General features: G+C 34.8%; 3 protein-coding genes across 5 annotated transcripts; 2 read left to right on the plus strand and 1 right to left on the minus strand.

Moving 5' to 3' along the window:
• The first annotated feature begins 1,387 nt into the window (after nucleotides 1–1,387).
• LOC147388442 (TATA-binding related factor (TRF) of subunit 20 of Mediator complex) lies at nucleotides 1,388–4,644 on the plus strand. 2 transcript variants are annotated; one of them, XM_086418964.1, is made up of 5 exons: nucleotides 1,388–1,546; nucleotides 1,723–1,865; nucleotides 1,946–2,130; nucleotides 3,971–4,060; nucleotides 4,223–4,644. In XM_086418964.1, the coding sequence occupies exons 1-5, from the start codon at nucleotides 1,533–1,535 to the stop codon at nucleotides 4,445–4,447; spliced, it is 657 nt and encodes a 218-aa protein (XP_086275090.1). In that variant the 5' UTR covers nucleotides 1,388–1,532; the 3' UTR covers nucleotides 4,448–4,644. The 2 variants fall into 2 exon arrangements, with proteins under 2 accessions (XP_086275090.1, XP_086275091.1); XM_086418965.1 differs by having other exon boundaries at nucleotides 1,951–2,130.
• Nucleotides 4,645–5,157: 513 nt separating this feature from the next.
• Nucleotides 5,158–7,723, minus strand: NDHU (Chaperone DnaJ-domain superfamily protein). Of its 2 annotated transcripts, none has more exons than XM_086418966.1 (5): nucleotides 7,403–7,723; nucleotides 7,209–7,270; nucleotides 6,644–6,733; nucleotides 6,225–6,365; nucleotides 5,158–5,510 (listed from the first exon to the last, which is right to left on the minus strand). In XM_086418966.1, the coding sequence occupies exons 1-5, from the start codon at nucleotides 7,665–7,667 to the stop codon at nucleotides 5,415–5,417; spliced, it is 654 nt and encodes a 217-aa protein (XP_086275092.1). In that variant the 5' UTR covers nucleotides 7,668–7,723; the 3' UTR covers nucleotides 5,158–5,414. The 2 variants fall into 2 exon arrangements, with proteins under 2 accessions (XP_086275092.1, XP_086275093.1); XM_086418967.1 differs by having other exon boundaries at nucleotides 7,209–7,277; nucleotides 7,403–7,572.
• Nucleotides 7,724–10,611: 2,888 nt separating this feature from the next.
• On the plus strand, nucleotides 10,612–15,097 carry LOC147388444 (small ribosomal subunit protein uS3x). Its single transcript, XM_086418609.1, has 6 exons — nucleotides 10,612–10,789; nucleotides 10,888–11,035; nucleotides 11,115–11,286; nucleotides 14,068–14,122; nucleotides 14,221–14,352; nucleotides 14,717–15,097. The coding sequence occupies exons 1-6, from the start codon at nucleotides 10,760–10,762 to the stop codon at nucleotides 14,882–14,884; spliced, it is 705 nt and encodes a 234-aa protein (XP_086274735.1). The 5' UTR covers nucleotides 10,612–10,759; the 3' UTR covers nucleotides 14,885–15,097.
• The last annotated feature ends 886 nt before the right edge of the window (nucleotides 15,098–15,983 follow it).

Consider the following 15,983-nt stretch of genomic DNA (forward strand, 5'->3'; position numbering starts at 1 on the left):
AATCTAAATAAAAGAGAGAGAGAGAGAGGGTGGTCAAGAAGACCCATCCACAAGAAATAAAAAACAACCAACACACCCTAAGAATAAGAAAAATTACATACACAATCATTTCACCCAACATAGTCATCAAAGAATACTCCCCTAAATTTCTTAAACATGTTACACCAAAAGAACAACCCCCTCCCACCCCAAATTTAGATAATAGAATCTTGAGTAGTATGGTCGATGTTGTCAAAAACCCTACTATGTATTTCCTTCCAAAGCCTTGACAAATTGTAAATGAAACAATGCTTCATAATATTCTCTCAAAAGAAGAAAACCTAGCTCCTCATTGAGCCTAGGAGATGAGTAAAGTTTAAATTAAAAAAAGTAATGCATTCAATTGCTCTAGAAAAGGACAAGAAATGCCCCCTATATATCTTGGGCAAAATCACAATGAAAAAGAATATGATCCATCGACTCCTGACTTTACTTACAAAGGTAGCAAACATTGGGACCTAAAAATCCCTTTTTTAAATGATCTAAAGTAACCCCAAAACGGTCGACCACATGAAGAAGACCACCTTTAAAAGAACCATAGGGCCCAACACCAGCACCACTAGAAAAGACTCGGGAGAAACATGAAACATGAAACATTAGAATGAACGAATTGAAAAAATATCCATCCCACGAATTTTCCCACAATGTACATTCTTCAAAATCACCTCAAGATGAAATTGAGCCAATACCTTTGACCAAACTTGCAATTTTGTCAATTTCCTAATCATTTATCTCAGGAAATCTCATTTGCCACTTGGCATAACATGGACAATATTGTCTAACATTTTCTTTTATATACCACAAACAACTCTAGAAATTACTCCTTAAGGGGGGCATCTCTACATCATCGATCATTTCAGAATTGTACCTTATTCCCTATCCCAATCTTAAAATCGAATATTTTCCCAAACTCTGAAAGAATCCTCGATACCCATTTTTAAAACCATAGCCAATAGGCCTCGATCCAAACCACTCTTCCACCCATGACCCATCACACTAAACTTTTAGCAACATCGCATCTCCAAAAGCTAATTTGTTCCACACCAAAAGTCCACGACAACTTGCCTAAGAGTGTCGAGTTCATTTGTTACCATCGATTGGATCAAACTTGTGATCTGATCCATTCCGATCAAACTGAGGGTCAAGGTGGCATGTCATCAGTTTGAAAACATGGCATACTTCAAATACGTAAACGTAGAGGGGTGTGTCTATAAGGTGCCAATAGACACCCATGACATGCCCCCATTTTCTCAAATCGCACCCCTCCTTTCAAAGTCTCTCACTCACTACTTTTTTTTTTCTTGAGGAAAGAGAGGCCACCAGTCCATTAGAAATCAAACGGTAGACACGGTGTAGATTGGTGTGCTATAAGTAAAAGTTGGTCTATAAGTAGAAGCTATCTATTTTAAAATCTATCTCCACTCGACATCTCCACCTAGAGTTTGCAAACCACGTCTCAAATTAGGGTTCGCGTTTACTCTCCATCCGAAACAATGCCCCTCAAATGGTAAGAATCAAAACCCTTGTTTCTTCAAATTAGGGTTTCGAGTTTTCAATTTCTTTTTTGGAATATATGGTTTGGAGAAGAATTCACGGATTTCCCATTTTGTCTTTGGGATTATAACAAACAGGAAAAAAAAAAAAAAAAACTGATTTTTATTTATTTTGATTTGTTCTTCCAAGGCTTCTACATTGGCAACCCAATGCAGGAGTGACTCTTAACAATCAGATTCTCACAGAGGTCTCCCAATGTGCGGAGAGCATCAATGGTGTTAAGGGAGGGAGATGGAAAGCTACTCTTACTTACTATAGACCCATACTTAGAGGTTCCTCTTCTCTCCCTCTGTGACTCTGTCTTTGTTTCATAGATTTTCTTAATTCTTAAATAATCAACTTTGCCCATTAGACCAGACGATGGCACCACCCACGGAATCTGCTCGCGATTTAATGGGGATTTTGCTTCAAGAGCAACCCAATAAGTACTACTTTATAATTCGTAGTCAGCGGATTGTGGTCGAAGCCGATTCCATGATTCAGATGATAATGGATAAGTTGCAGTCTTATAGAGCACGAGGTTCCGTAAATTTTGAGGTTTGGTCTCTCTCTCCCCTCTTGGAATTTGTCAGAAAATTGATAATGTATTTATTTGATTATGCTGTAGAAGTGAATATCATAGTAGCTAATAAAAAAATTATTGTTTTTTTGATGATTTTGAGCTGGATTTGATGAGGTGAGAGAAGTTATTTTATTTTGTTTAGTAGCAAAGTGGATACAAACCAACACACTCTTTCATTTGTTGTAGTTCCTTCTTGTATTTCAATCTGTCGGTATGCGTAGCCTCTGAAATTTAACATCCCCCCTTCCCCTTTCAAAAATAAATAAATAAATAAAGAATTTAGGATTTCCTCAGTAGGTGGGAATGAGTTTGTTATATTAGATAGGAGCAGTTGTTCTCGGGTCATTGGGTGTGAGTCATTTATATTTTTCTTGTTTTTTTGTATCTGGCTGGCCAGTTTCCAATTCTTTGTTGAATGAAAATATACTTATCAAAAAGAAAAAGAAAAAAAGTCATGCCAAAAGAGGTATTTTAATACATATTCTTCGGATTTCCTCAGAAGGAGTGAGCTTGAGTTTGTAATATTAGATATGAGGAGTAGTTGTTCTTGGGTCATTGGGTGTGTGAGTCTTTTATATTTTTCTTCTTTTTTGTATCTGGCTGGTCATTCAACCTCCAATTCTTTGTTGAATGAAATATACCTATCAAAAAGAAAAAAAAAAGTCACGGTAGAAGAGGTATCTTAGTGCATATTCTTCGGCTAATAAACCCATACTGAATAAATGATTGAATTGTCTTATGCTTACTTAACATACTACATAAATGAGAAAATGGTTTCTGAAGCTACACCCCCCATAACTATTCACAGAAGGGGTGGGGTATTGTTTGCAACACAGGTGAATATAACCAATCCAAACCATCCATCTGATAAAAAATCCTCTAGACGGGTTGTGTGGATTGTACCCATTGTCCACATCATGAATATACACCTTAGCATAGATTCCAACTTTCTCCCACTAGTTGCATGCATTGAGTTGGTATTTAATTTTCCCAAATAAAAGATTTTAATTGCCACGTGGATATTATTGGACTGAAACCTTGAGAAGACACTTTGGTGGTGTAAAGCTTGAACTCTTTTGGGTTTGCCACCTTAGTTTACACTGCTAAGAGAACCCAGCGAATCTGTTGAAGAGGTTAGGATTGTATATAGAAAACCCTTCCCGCATTCGATTATCTAGAAAGATATAGAAAACCCCTTCCCGACATTCGATTATCTTGAAAGAAAGAAAAAAAGCCATTGAGTAAAAGGGACAAACCAACTATTTCAGATATGTTGGCACAAGTCTTCCATACTTGGTCAAACAAAAAGCATTTTGATTTCAAGACACACTTGCACTTTCCAGGGTTATTGTTGCAAATTGAAAATGACAGTCTATTCCTTAATAAGATGCAACTTTTACCTTGCAATATTATGTGAAACTTATCCTTGATGGAGCACAAAATTGTTTGGTTGAGTTTGTGTGGGTTTCTCAGATCAAAATTGTTAGTTTTACTCATTGAACCTACAAAAGTTTTCTCTCTCTTGTAGTTTGCTTTCTTCTTACATGTTTGGCTAAACCCTGATTTTATTTTCTCTTTTTCTTTTTTAATGGGTAAAAGACAATTTATTAATGAAAACAAACAGGATTATTCTGTCTAAACCTTGATTTTCTATTCTGTAGTGTTGGACTGTTGGGTGGTTGAGCATTTTCAACTACTCAAATATCATTTTCAAACTTCATATCAAATATAAATGCAAGAACTGAAGGGTTGGCATGTTTTGGTGTCTTTTTTATCACGATTTACAACCTATCTTGCTTGTTTCTTCTTGTATAGGGATTTCAGTATCAGCTAGGTGATTTCCAACTGAGAGTTGGGAAGGTTGTTCCTGTGCACCAAGAAGGTATGAGGGGCATCGTTATGGAGGTACTACTTAAGGATATTACTTCTCAATTCATCTCCATCTGTGTTTCCACACATAGGTTAGAGTGACACTAATATATAACATTAAACGTGTATAATCAGAATTGCACAGAACTTTTATGGAAAAAAACGCGTGAAGTTGTTTGTTTATTATATTTTTTGCAGATGGAGTATCTTCCACTCTCATCACTAGATAAGTCACGGCTAATCATGGAAGAGTTTTTGGATATATGGCAAGAAACTATATCAAAGAAATCATTGCCTGGCCATTTTATGCATATTGAACCAAACTTTGCAGATTACGGTCTCTCAGATCAATATTCTTCACAGCACACAGTGGTCCAGTATGCTGCCGTCATGAATCAACTGTTAGCTACTGTGAGAAATTAGTGAGATCCATTTCGAACTTTCTAACATTGTGTCCAACTGTATTGTATTATAATTACTGTGTCTATCTAGTTTTACTTCCTTTTTTGTAATTTAGTATCTAGAGAGTGAACTCATGTATTTTTGCATTAATAGATGTCTTCGGGACTATCCAATGTCCATCCTATTGAGGATTATTTAAGCATCTTTGTTTCAACTCCTATTGAGGATTGTTTAAGCATCTGTGATTCAATTCCTAGCCCAAGGCCTCTGTTTTCCAAATGAGATTCAGGAAAAAAAAAAAATTTAAGAGAAGAGGATATGGGTAAGAGGAGATATAGAGGGATCAGCAAAATTATTTTGTGACACAAAATAATTCAATGTTGGTGGTCTCTTAGATTAGCCGTAGCACAATATCAATACCAATCAGACAATCCGAACTAATTCAAGCATGAACGCTATTTTATAGCAACCAAGGTTTGCATCTTTGTATGACTATTATCATTCCAGCCGACCCCAATGATCGTCGGGACAGTTTTCTAAGAACGTTGCGGCTCCTGTTAAAGATCTTCTATCCTAGTTGGGGGTTGATATCTGCGAATTCGTCATGGACCATAGTTTTGTAATTGCTTGCTATGAGGGCCATTAACTGTTAGATCCAAGGATGTTAGATGTTGCATGAGCGCTGGAACCACCAAAACAATATGTTTGCAGGAGTGAAGTCTACCTTAAAAGGATAGGAAAAAAAATATTTCCCATTAAAAGCTGTACAAGGGAAAATGAATTTTCTTCATGAAACCGATGGAGCTATTAGGCCATCGAAAAAACAGCTTTTGCTCATTCTAAGAACATTAAGAAGATGTTTAAGGATGTAACTTCTCAAAAATATTTAGCTGTTTAGGCATGCTTCTTCTACTAGACATTTTAGCTACACAAGTAAATTTGAACAAAATCAATTAAGGAGAAACAACAAGAAGACGTCGATGATCTTTTATCGATTGAGGGCAATGGACAGTGTAACAGCTATGACCAGCCAGCCCAATAGAAAGTACCCAAGCACCCTTGTTGGCCCCACGTCCTCCGGCTCCTGATACATCAATCCATTGACTTAGTGTTGGTTACTCTGGATTAAATATCTTTCTTTATCAATAAATTTCATTACTGATATATAAAAAAATACATAAACGATCACCAATGCTTAATGAATATTGAGGATCCAATGCAATGTCGCTTGAATCGACTCATCAGAAACATAAGAGGGTGGGGGGTAAGTGATTTCTTCAAACATGAATTAGATTTTCTTCAAGAAGGCAAGATGTAAAATTTTCAAGACATGTACATCAAGTTATGGACCCAACTCTCTGAAATTCCGAATTTCCTTAGTAAACTTCAAAGAGTCTATTTGCAATGGCTATTCGTATTCCTATATTTAATTAGACGGTGGTATGTGCAAATGCACATGTATCAAAAGGGTTTACTTGTAATTTAAAGTATTAATTAAAGGGTTTTTGAAGATTATAGTAAAAACGATAACTTTGTAATTTGGGATTGCAATTTTCTTGGTTTTTTGCCAAAATGACCTTGATTATGCTAAGTTTAAAATGTAAAGGTGAGGGCATTTGTGAGATCCAAATTTTGGTGTCGAACACTTATTCTCCGCGTTCTCTCATTATAATAGTAAAGATTTGATGGGTAAAAAAAATAAAATCATTCTAAACATAACAGTACCACCTATACGCATTCATGTGTATTCATGTAAATTAAATAACTGTAGAAATAGAGAGTAAACAATGAATCATACTGGCGGAGGAGGAATCTGCGTTTGTCTTTGAGTTATGTCGGCTTCAAAAGGCCAGAGATATCTATCTGGTTTCTCACTCCTTGCTAAACTCCAATCGTACAATCTTCTCTCATCTTCAGAGACCAAGATCATGTATGATTCCTAAAAACAAGAAACACCATCATGTTTACATACATTTTTTCACCTTAGAAAGTTAAAAAGTTAAAATGTTTGATTAGATTTATTTTAGAAAATTACTTTCAAAAAGTAAAAAAGTCTTAATTTTTTTAAAAACAAAAGAAAACTACTTTCTACTTTTAAAAGTTATTTTCTCTCAAAGCTACTTTCTTCTTTCTATCCAATCAAACTCTAAATATTAGAGATGAAAGAAGAAAAAAAAAATGTCACTTAAATGGTCAAAGGTGCGGAGAGCAACTAACCTTTAAGAGTTCTGCCTTTTTGCTGAGTTCTTCTTCATCCAATCCTTGATTTTGTAGTTCTTCCAATTTGCTTTTATATGCAACTATAACCTTGTAAATGACAAAATATTTTATAAAGACAAGGTTCTTAGATGATCATTGTGCACCATATTTTTATTGTAATAGTGCAAGTAAAATAGTTTGCTACTCAACTTAGACAATCAGAATTATACTAATTAATTGCCCCAATTGTAGTCTAGTTACTAAGATTTATCTGATTTAATTTAGAGAGTTGCTATTGCTGCACCAGCTTTGACTAATGCCACACCAATTCAAATGCAAATCACCCAAGAATTGCACACAGTTGGTGTGGCACTAGTGAAAGTTGGTGCGGTAATAGTAACTCTCTTTAATATATCATCTAAGTCAATTTTGTTCCACAATTTAGGTAAAAGCTTTGGTGGGTAATTCTAAATTCTAACATCTAAATTTTTAAAAAATAAAATAAGAAATACCAATCAGATTAAATCATAAATCAGGAATAAAGATAATCCAGATTGCGATCAAAATAAGGATAGAACAATACCTGATCATAGGGACATCCTCTCTTAATTCCCAATCTTCCATAGTGATCGGCATCTGTAATCGCTGCATTCTAAACAAGAAACTATCAATTAAGAGTCAAAAAAAAAATAATAATAATGAAATTAGAGAAATTATTGAACAAATTTAAACAAATAAAAATTAAAATATATTCATATTTTGCCGATTTTTTCTTACCGATGCCACGAAGAGCCTTTTCGACATTAAGTGTTGATATTAGAGAGTAAGGCACCGTCGAGGTTTCAACTGAATTCTCTGAATCTGCATTTGTTTCAGTTTCCGATGATGCATCACTCGAACTTCGGATTAGAAATCTTACTTGCTTCACTGGAAATCTAACACAATGTGACGGAAAAAGGGTGAGTTTCGATCTATTTGATGAAAAATTTGCAGGATCTTGATGGGAAATGCAAATATTTGCAGTGGTAGATGACACAGCCATGGCCGCAAAGACCGTTTTTTCTGTTATTTTTAAGCTACTTTGTAACGTTTTATTGTGGCTAAGGTTTGAAAGATAGGGCTATAGTTTCTAACCAATGGAATTTTATCCACAAATGAAAGGATTTGCTGTTTAAATACAATAGCAATTGTTATAGTTTATCCAATCATAAAATGCCACGTTTGCATGGCAACATCATTTTTTGGCCATGAGAAGTGTCCTCTCCGTATAAAAAATGAACTTAATTTCAATCAGTGAGAGATCACCAATAAATTATTCATCATGGGCGAGACCCATTGATAAATAATTGATTTGAAGGTCATGATGGAAAAACCCTCAAATCCAAAGTCCTAGCTATGGTGAGTTTTTTTATTACACACTCCTCGATATACTTATCGTTGAAAGATATGTTTTTCTCATGCACGACCTTTAAACTTTGTGCTTCATTTTGACTTGTTGTGTTCTTCGACGAAATTATTCCACAAATATACTAACACAATACTTACCAATGACACTCTGACGATCAAGTTGGATGAGAAAGATAAAGAAAATTTGAAGAATTATAATCTTGGGAAAGTGCTTTGGCCTCCAAGCAAATGGGAGAAGAGCCATAATGTCCAATCCTTGTTCTCCCGCCCTTTCTATATGGAGAAGTGGGGGACAAGATTGGAGTTTTTTTTTTATTATTACCCAATATTAAAATTAGATTGATATTTTATGTTACACCCATTAAAAATGAGCAAAACATTTCATTTCACAATGGGTTCAAAACAAGGTAAGAGTGTTTTGTACCCAGATTTAGATTTCATTGATTTCGATTCCTAAGTGGTTGAACCAATCAAGATAATATATTAGAGAAAATTGGACCTTTTTCAAAAGCTGCAAATGATAAAAAAAAAGCTTTCAATTTGCAGTTGAACCATTGAAGATGATACATTAGAGGAAACTGAACATTTTTATGTTGTAAAGTTCATTTAAATAAATCAAATATTTATAAAATTGTATATGTAAAAAGGCCACAAACTTGTTTTAATTAGAAAATAACGAATATATAATAATCCAACATCTTCAACCCCAATAGTATAGGAATGGATCCTTTGTAGCACATGATTTTTGTAGCAACCCTGTAACATACTTTCAAATGATGAAAGAGGTACTTTTTTAAAAAAAGTAACATCTCAGTCTCTTGTGATCATGACTTAAAAAAATTAACAAAAAATAAGTTTTTGATGTAGATCCATGTCTTTAAAATGAATGCTACTGAATTTCTCAAATTTTAAGTGTGAAATGTTATTTTACAACTGATGTGACGCTCTTCCAACCATTTAAAGTGTGCTACAGAGAATCTGCATCCAATGGTAGAATAGCATGTTTTAGGGTATGTGGTTGCATAGTTTTGAAGGTGAGATATTGGAGGAAATCAAACCCTCTTACACCACAAAGGCAAAAGGATTTGGATTCATCCAATTCTCATATTCAAATCGCAACCTTTGATGCTTGTGGAATGAAACAAGCAAAGCTTCACCATTTATAACAAATTTACACACAAAACAAAAACAACACACACACATACACACACACATGCACACACATACATGGATAGTGTGATATTGCTATATGAAATTGTTATTGCCTTCATGCATACCTTGTGAAGTTGAAGATATTTATTTTTTTACAACATTTGTTTGAAAAATAAATAAATGATTTGTTAAAAAGTCAAGATTTTTACGAGAGTTGATTTGGTAAGATATTTTAGGGATCGTTTTATTTGCATCCATCGTTTACGCTCGGTGGTGCACCCACTTACCTCTATGCACCCTACCCCCAAATGGATTTAAAGTTAGTGCATTGAATGTAAAAAATGGGTGCAAAATCGAATGATCCATATTTAATCAATTCTTAGGAAATGAATAATGATAATTTGACTCCCCCTCTAACAAACTCCACCAAACTCTCTCCTAGTGGTTGTGCATAGAACCATAGATTTCCTAGGGATACAAAATTACACATCCCTATAAATATGTGCAATTGTGTATCCTGATGAAATATATGATTTTATGATTTTATGCACAACCATGCGAGGAGAGATTTGGGGGAGTTAGAAAATCACGACTCTTAGGAAATTCATGAGTTATTGAAAGAATTACTAGATTGGGCCACATTATTTGCATCCATCATTTGTGTTCTCTACACCCACTTGCTCTTTGCACCACCATTTTTCAATTACTCCTTGTGCCTAACAGTGTCATCTAGAAAGCGAGTTGTTTTAGATGTATTTAAACATTAAAGTGGACACAGATGCTATGAGTCAAATTTATTTTTTCCTTTTTTATTAAAATTCTGAAGCCTAGTTTAGACCTCATTTAATCTTTTTCTTCTTCTTTACATTTATGAAGGTTTCACTAAAGATTAAAGATACAAAAAGTGATATCTTTAAAACTTGCAAAGTAGGTTGGAAGTGACTATGAAAACCCTAACTCTAGATTTAAGGATCGTTAAGAAATCATGGTAACCCCCTGCCTCTTTAAAAAATAAAAAATTAATTTCATAAGATCTTATCAAATCTACTTTAAAAAACTCAATAAGTATATTATTCCAATTATGTAAGTTTCTACTAAATCAATTAAGATAAATTCAATAGCATCCTAACAAATCATAATTAAAAACTTTAGTAGTTTTCTAACAAACAAAAAAAATTACTTGTTTAAGTGGGTATGAATGGTATTGTTGTTAGTGTGAATTTGATTTTTATTTTAGCTCTTAAAGGTGGTGCACTTAGTAGAAAGGTGGGTGCAAATAGTTGCTTCCTTCATTAAATATGGTTGAGTCGTGAGTAATTGAAATCCATTTAAGTGAAAGCGTTGGGTTGAAAGTGATCTTTATGAAATCACAGATAGGATTGAAAGTAATCGGACGATCAGAAATTGTCCGATTACTTTCTACCCTATCCGTGGTTGCATAAAATCCAATCTCTCCTCCAAATCTCCACAGATGAAGTTAGGGTTTTCTGCAGAAACAGCCGCCAAGAACAGTTCGATCCTATTTTCTGCAATTTGATTGTTTGGGTTTCTTTACTCTTTCTCGTTTCTGCGAAAATGGCAACTCAAATGAGCAAAAAGCGAAAGGTTCAATCTTTCAGTATCCCTTACACTCAGATTTTAGGGGGTCTTCCCCCCTTTTCAGGGTTTCTAATGGAGAGATTTCTATATATTTCTTGTCACAGTTTGTTGCTGATGGAGTTTTCTTTGCGGAGCTTAATGAGGTTCTCACAAGAGAGCTTGCCGAGGATGGTTACTCTGGTGTGGAGGTTAGGGTTACGCCGATGCGAACAGAGATCATCATCCGAGCCACTCGAACTCAGAACGTTCTTGGTAAATCTTAACTTCTTTCTGATTTTTGTGTTTGGTTGTTTATGAGTTGGGTAATTAGGGTTTTAATGATTTTTCTTAGGTGAGAAGGGTAGAAGGATTAGGGAACTAACCTCTGTTGTACAAAAGAGGTTCAAGTTTCCTGAGAACAGTGTGGAGCTTTATGCGGAAAAAGTTAATAACAGAGGGCTTTGCGCCATTGCTCAGGCTGAGTCGCTTCGGTACAAGCTTCTCGGTGGACTAGCTGTTCGAAGGTTTTTGCTTTTGTTCTTGATCACTTCTAGTTTGTATCTTATTTTTATTTTATATGTTTATTCATGGTTGAAAATATCGGAATGTTCGCATTGGTGTCAGCTGAGATCGATATGAAACATTGAGCCCTAGAAGGTTTCGGAATGTATCCAATACAATTGGGATGTTTCGGTTGAGAAAGCTTATGTTTTTCTCTTGACTGCAACACTGCCTTAATGCTAGTCTTTAAAATTTGATTTATTGTACTTCATCTGTGCAGCTATGACATATTTATATGCATGGTTTAAAATATCGTACCGTTTGAATGTTTCAGTTAATGAAAAAAGGGGTTCAGTGTTTCGTATCTATCTTGGCCGACACCGATACATTCAATATTTTAAATCATGTTTATATGAGAATATCAGGTTTGCTTTTTAGCGTTTTATCACATATTAGTTTTTTAGTGATTGATCTCTTATATAATTTCTACAAGACCTTAATTTGGTCATGTCATCTTTACAGCGAGTTTGGTTCCTCTTACCTTCTTCGTGTCTGAGGATGACAATATGTGAGATTCCCCATCCATGTCATAGCAGCCGAGCATGAATATAATTTGCTTGACATAAGCATGGATAGGGAATATATGATTAATTTAATATATTTTTTATGAATGGGTGGGAGACAAAACCTCTCTATTACTCAAATAGCAAACACATGTTTTGCTCCTTATGTTAGGTGCTTTGTAGGAAGGGTACACATGTCTGCTTACAATCTTGCATTCTCGTGTTGCAATTGTTACCTTATCACTTTTACTTTTTTCATGCTGATAATTGGTGTCACTTGGACACTTCTAATGATGATATGATACTTCTAAATATGTACGGACAAACATGTATAACATCATCAAAGTGTTTCTCATTTCTACAGGATAGAATGAATTGACCTTTTGGGAAAATGTTATTTTACTCTTTCATCTATCCCTCTCTTGTGTTTGCTATTTTTAAGTCATCTATAAAGCAGATAGGTTATTTTGGTACCAATTTTGTGTCGGAAGATGACTATATTTATAATGTTTTCCAAGCCATTATTCCCATGAAATAACACATATTTCATGTTGTAAGCTAATGGGAGACATATAATCTAAATTATTTGATGACTACTGCTAGTTTTGCATTGTAATAATCATAACATTTGGGCTTACATTACTGGTTCCGAGCTTGGATAAATGGAGGGAGGTGGTTTCATGTTGAAAGAGTGAGAATGATGTTGAACCCCTTAACAAAAAGAACTAGGATTCATGTTGCCAACCCTAATTGTAGAAGGCATAGACAATGGTGATGAAGTATCTCTTTAAAAAATTGGTTTTATGTCTTAAAAAATGAGGTTTGAATTATTTTTCCTTGTTGATACTCAATTAAAAGGAATGTAATTCTTCTCTGGTTTAAAAATCTTTATTTCATTGAATCCGTTTTTAACTGCAACTTTTCTCAATTCCCATTGTTGTGTGACAAAGTGTTTATCATTGTTAGCATGGATTAGTCATCCTCCACCAATATTAATGGGCTTCAGAGGCTTCTAACTATTGCTCACATAAATGATTTTTTGGAGTTTGTTAGGCTCCTTGAACTGTTGTCTAGTTCTTGGAGTTTGGAATATCTTCCTACATACCATTTGGTCTGTCATGGAAAAATAAGTTTGAATATTTTTCTTCTTTTGATACATATTTAAAGTAGAAGCATAATTATTCTCTAGTTTAAAAACCTTGATTTCATTGAAATCTTTTTCAACTGTAGAACTTCTCTTAATTCCCTCGTTGTTGAACTTTTTATCGTTGTTAGCATTGATTAGTCATCCTTCACCAATGTTAATGGGTTTCGGAGGCTTCTAATTATTGCTCACATAGATTTTATGGAGTTTGTTAGGCTCCTTGAACTGTTGTATAGTACTTGGAGTTTGGAATATCTTCCTACATACCATTTCTTCTTTGATTTGCTAATAATGATTTTTTTTTTTGAGTGATTTGGCTAATGTATTTGTTATCTCTGTTGCATGGGTACTGGTATGAGTATCAGAGCCTCATACTCTTTCAGATTGTCGGATTTTTGAACCTGGAAAATGATTTCTTGGATTTGATATTATATTTTAAATTAAGTTGAGTAAAGCAGTCATTTTATAGAATTTGAGAATCGATCTTTAACTCTCATGTTTGCTTGGCCAACTATTTTCACAATTTGTGGACCAAGCATAAGAAACAAAATCCCAATATGGAGTCTAGAGTGTGAAAGGAAGGAGGAGAGATAAGGGTTAAGTTTGCCTCACTGGGAATCTATCAGAGTGCAGGAGGCGCATATTTTTCATATTCTTGCCCTAAAATTGGGTTGAACTCCAAGGATGATGATGGAAAAAGCATCTTATACCCCCTCCCTTTTCCTCCCAAGAATATGAACTCTCACAAGAGTTACCCCTTGGAGTTGGGCAAGTTAAAATGAGTGGAGTTGGAAATTACCAATGGGTTTGGGAGGAGTTTCAACTACTTCAAAATGGGAGTTAAGATCTACATGTTTTTATACTTTTTTTAATTTTATTTGTATAAGTAGCCATATTTATACCTTTTTTTTTATGAATATGCATAAGGGGATTATAATTTTACCGTGTTTTATCAACTGTTATGATCCACTGATGTAAAGATGTTCTAAATATTTTGAACTTCTAATTCTCTATAGTAATTGGCATCCAATTATGATGTTTTTTGGATCACAGAACTGTAACACTGATTATTTCCCAATGACCTCTTTCTGTTTTAGGGCCTGCTATGGTGTACTGCGGTTTATAATGGAAAGTGGGGCGAAGGGATGCGAGGTTTGTTGGAAAACCATTTCCTGCACTCAATTTCTCCAATTTTATTGGTTTTAAAATCTTGTTTCACGAAAAAGTAAACTATCTATGGCTTTAATTAGGTGATTGTGAGTGGAAAACTCAGGGCACAGCGTGCAAAATCTATGAAATTTAAGGATGGATATATGATATCTTCTGGTCAGCCTGTCAATGAGTATATTGATTCGGCTGTGAGGCATGTTCTTCTTAGACAGGTGAACTTCTAAGCTAGTTTGGTTTTGCACTAATCTTTCTGTGTGTGTTACTATTAGTAAGAACACATCCATCCCATTCACTTAGAATTGTACTAATTTGTGGGCACAGGCCAGCTTATGTTTTCAAACAAATCATAATTCGTTCACATATTATATGAATTAGTTTATGTGATTCTATTGTGTCAGGTTTGCTAAACTTCTTTTGTTTGTTGTTTACTAGATGAACTAATTATCTTTAAAATATATTTTTCAACATATGGATACACTTTAAACTCTAGACTTTCAGACAATTCACTTGTCTGATGTTTAATATTTGTTTTTGTTAGTCTTTTAATTTTTATTGATTCATGAATTTCGTTTACAGGGTGTTCTTGGTATCAAGGTCAAGATCATGCTGGATTGGGATCCCAAGGGAAAGCAGGGTCCAATGACACCTTTACCTGATTTGGTTACCATCCACACTCCCAAGGATGAGGAAGAGTACATTAGGCCAACTTTGCTGGCCACTGAAGTTGAGGTCCCAGTGGCATAAATGGCCAGGTTGCCTTGTAATATCTTCATCCGAATATTGAGATATGTTGGAGGTTTAGTTGTGTTTTGCTCTCGGTATGACAGTTGAATTTTTTTTTTTTTTTTTTTTGCTTCAAGTACCGTGGATCCCCCCTTTTTGTTTGGTTCTCTTTTAGTTTTTTGTTTTCTTGAATAATCTTAATGGAGTGAGATTGTGGAGATAGTGATCTCCGAAGATAGTGATCTTTTTCTACTTACCCTTTAAAAATTCTTTCAAAATGTTCAATTTGCCTCAACCTCAGAGGTTGATAATTTTGTTAGAAATCATTGTACTAGTGTACTGTGCTATATCAACTGTTGAAGGTGTAGTCAATTCCCATTATGAAACCTTTATCTTGCGAGATCTATATGTCCCAAGGCATGTAAAAGACACAAGTTGGCATGCAATATTGTAGTTAGATCTGCTTGTCGGCCTTAAACGCATTAGTTCTGAATTGCATGCAGTAGTTCTGGCCCAAGGGGGACTGGGCTTGATCGTAGGCCCTTGAACACCCCTAACGAAGTTCAATTTTATCAAAAATCAGTTGTTCCAGACAAACAATGATATTATTGATGATCGAATTATGGGGAGTAGGTTGTTTGATTATTGGTGGTGCTCAGAGATGCCTCACATTCTCAACTTCTGCAAGAATCTGAACAGATCAGATCACTCAAATAAGTAATTTTTATTTTTGAGAAACTCAAAAACTTAGTAGATCAAGAACCCTACAAATCGACAAATTTGATGAGTTCTACAAGAACATGAGTTGTGTGTTACGTGGTGGCTTGATCTGCTACTATCCAAGAGGTGTTGAAGGATATTAACCTTCGCACATTAGGGCTTGGTGGTGAGCACCTACAGGCGTGAGAGAGGTCTCTCACTCCTTCGATTTCTTCTTCCAAATTTTCACTTTGCCCTTACCTCGCTGGGAGGTTCTGTTGTTCTTAGTACTTATTTTCCAGCTCCTCCTCCATCGGTAGATAAGAGAGAGAGGTGAAACACTTGTAGGTTAATTTTCATCAATCAAGGCTCCCATGTAATAAAAAGTAGTAAGATGTGAAAAACTTGTTTGATAAGTCTT

The sequence above is a fragment of the Akebia trifoliata genome, chromosome 12 (assembly GCF_017979445.1).
Source record: "Akebia trifoliata isolate Shusen 1 chromosome 12, ASM1797944v1, whole genome shotgun sequence".
Lineage (NCBI taxonomy): Eukaryota > Viridiplantae > Streptophyta > Magnoliopsida > Ranunculales > Lardizabalaceae > Akebia > Akebia trifoliata.

What these genes read in the sequence shown, in the direction of transcription:
- LOC147388442 (XM_086418964.1), top strand. An exon ending in CTATAGACCCATACTTAGAG is followed by an intron (nt 1,866 to 1,945) that starts GTTCCTCTTCTC and finishes TTTGCCCATTAG; the next exon opens with ACCAGACGATGGCACCACCC. An exon ending in TGAGGGGCATCGTTATGGAG is followed by an intron (nt 4,061 to 4,222) that starts GTACTACTTAAG and finishes TATTTTTTGCAG; the next exon opens with ATGGAGTATCTTCCACTCTC.
- NDHU (XM_086418966.1), bottom strand. Translation starts at nt 7,667, where the DNA reads ATGGCTGTGTCATCTACCACTGCAAATATTTGCATTTCCCATCAAGAT. An exon ending in AAAGGCTCTTCGTGGCATCG is followed by an intron (nt 7,271 to 7,402) that starts GTAAGAAAAAAT and finishes TTTAGAATGCAG; the next exon opens with CGATTACAGATGCCGATCAC. An exon ending in AAAAGGCAGAACTCTTAAAG is followed by an intron (nt 6,366 to 6,643) that starts GTTAGTTGCTCT and finishes TCTTGTTTTTAG; the next exon opens with GAATCATACATGATCTTGGT.
- LOC147388444 (XM_086418609.1), top strand. Translation starts at nt 10,760, where the DNA reads ATGGCAACTCAAATGAGCAAAAAGCGAAAG. An exon ending in AAATGAGCAAAAAGCGAAAG is followed by an intron (nt 10,790 to 10,887) that starts GTTCAATCTTTC and finishes TTCTTGTCACAG; the next exon opens with TTTGTTGCTGATGGAGTTTT. An exon ending in GGTGGACTAGCTGTTCGAAG is followed by an intron (nt 11,287 to 14,067) that starts GTTTTTGCTTTT and finishes TTTCTGTTTTAG; the next exon opens with GGCCTGCTATGGTGTACTGC.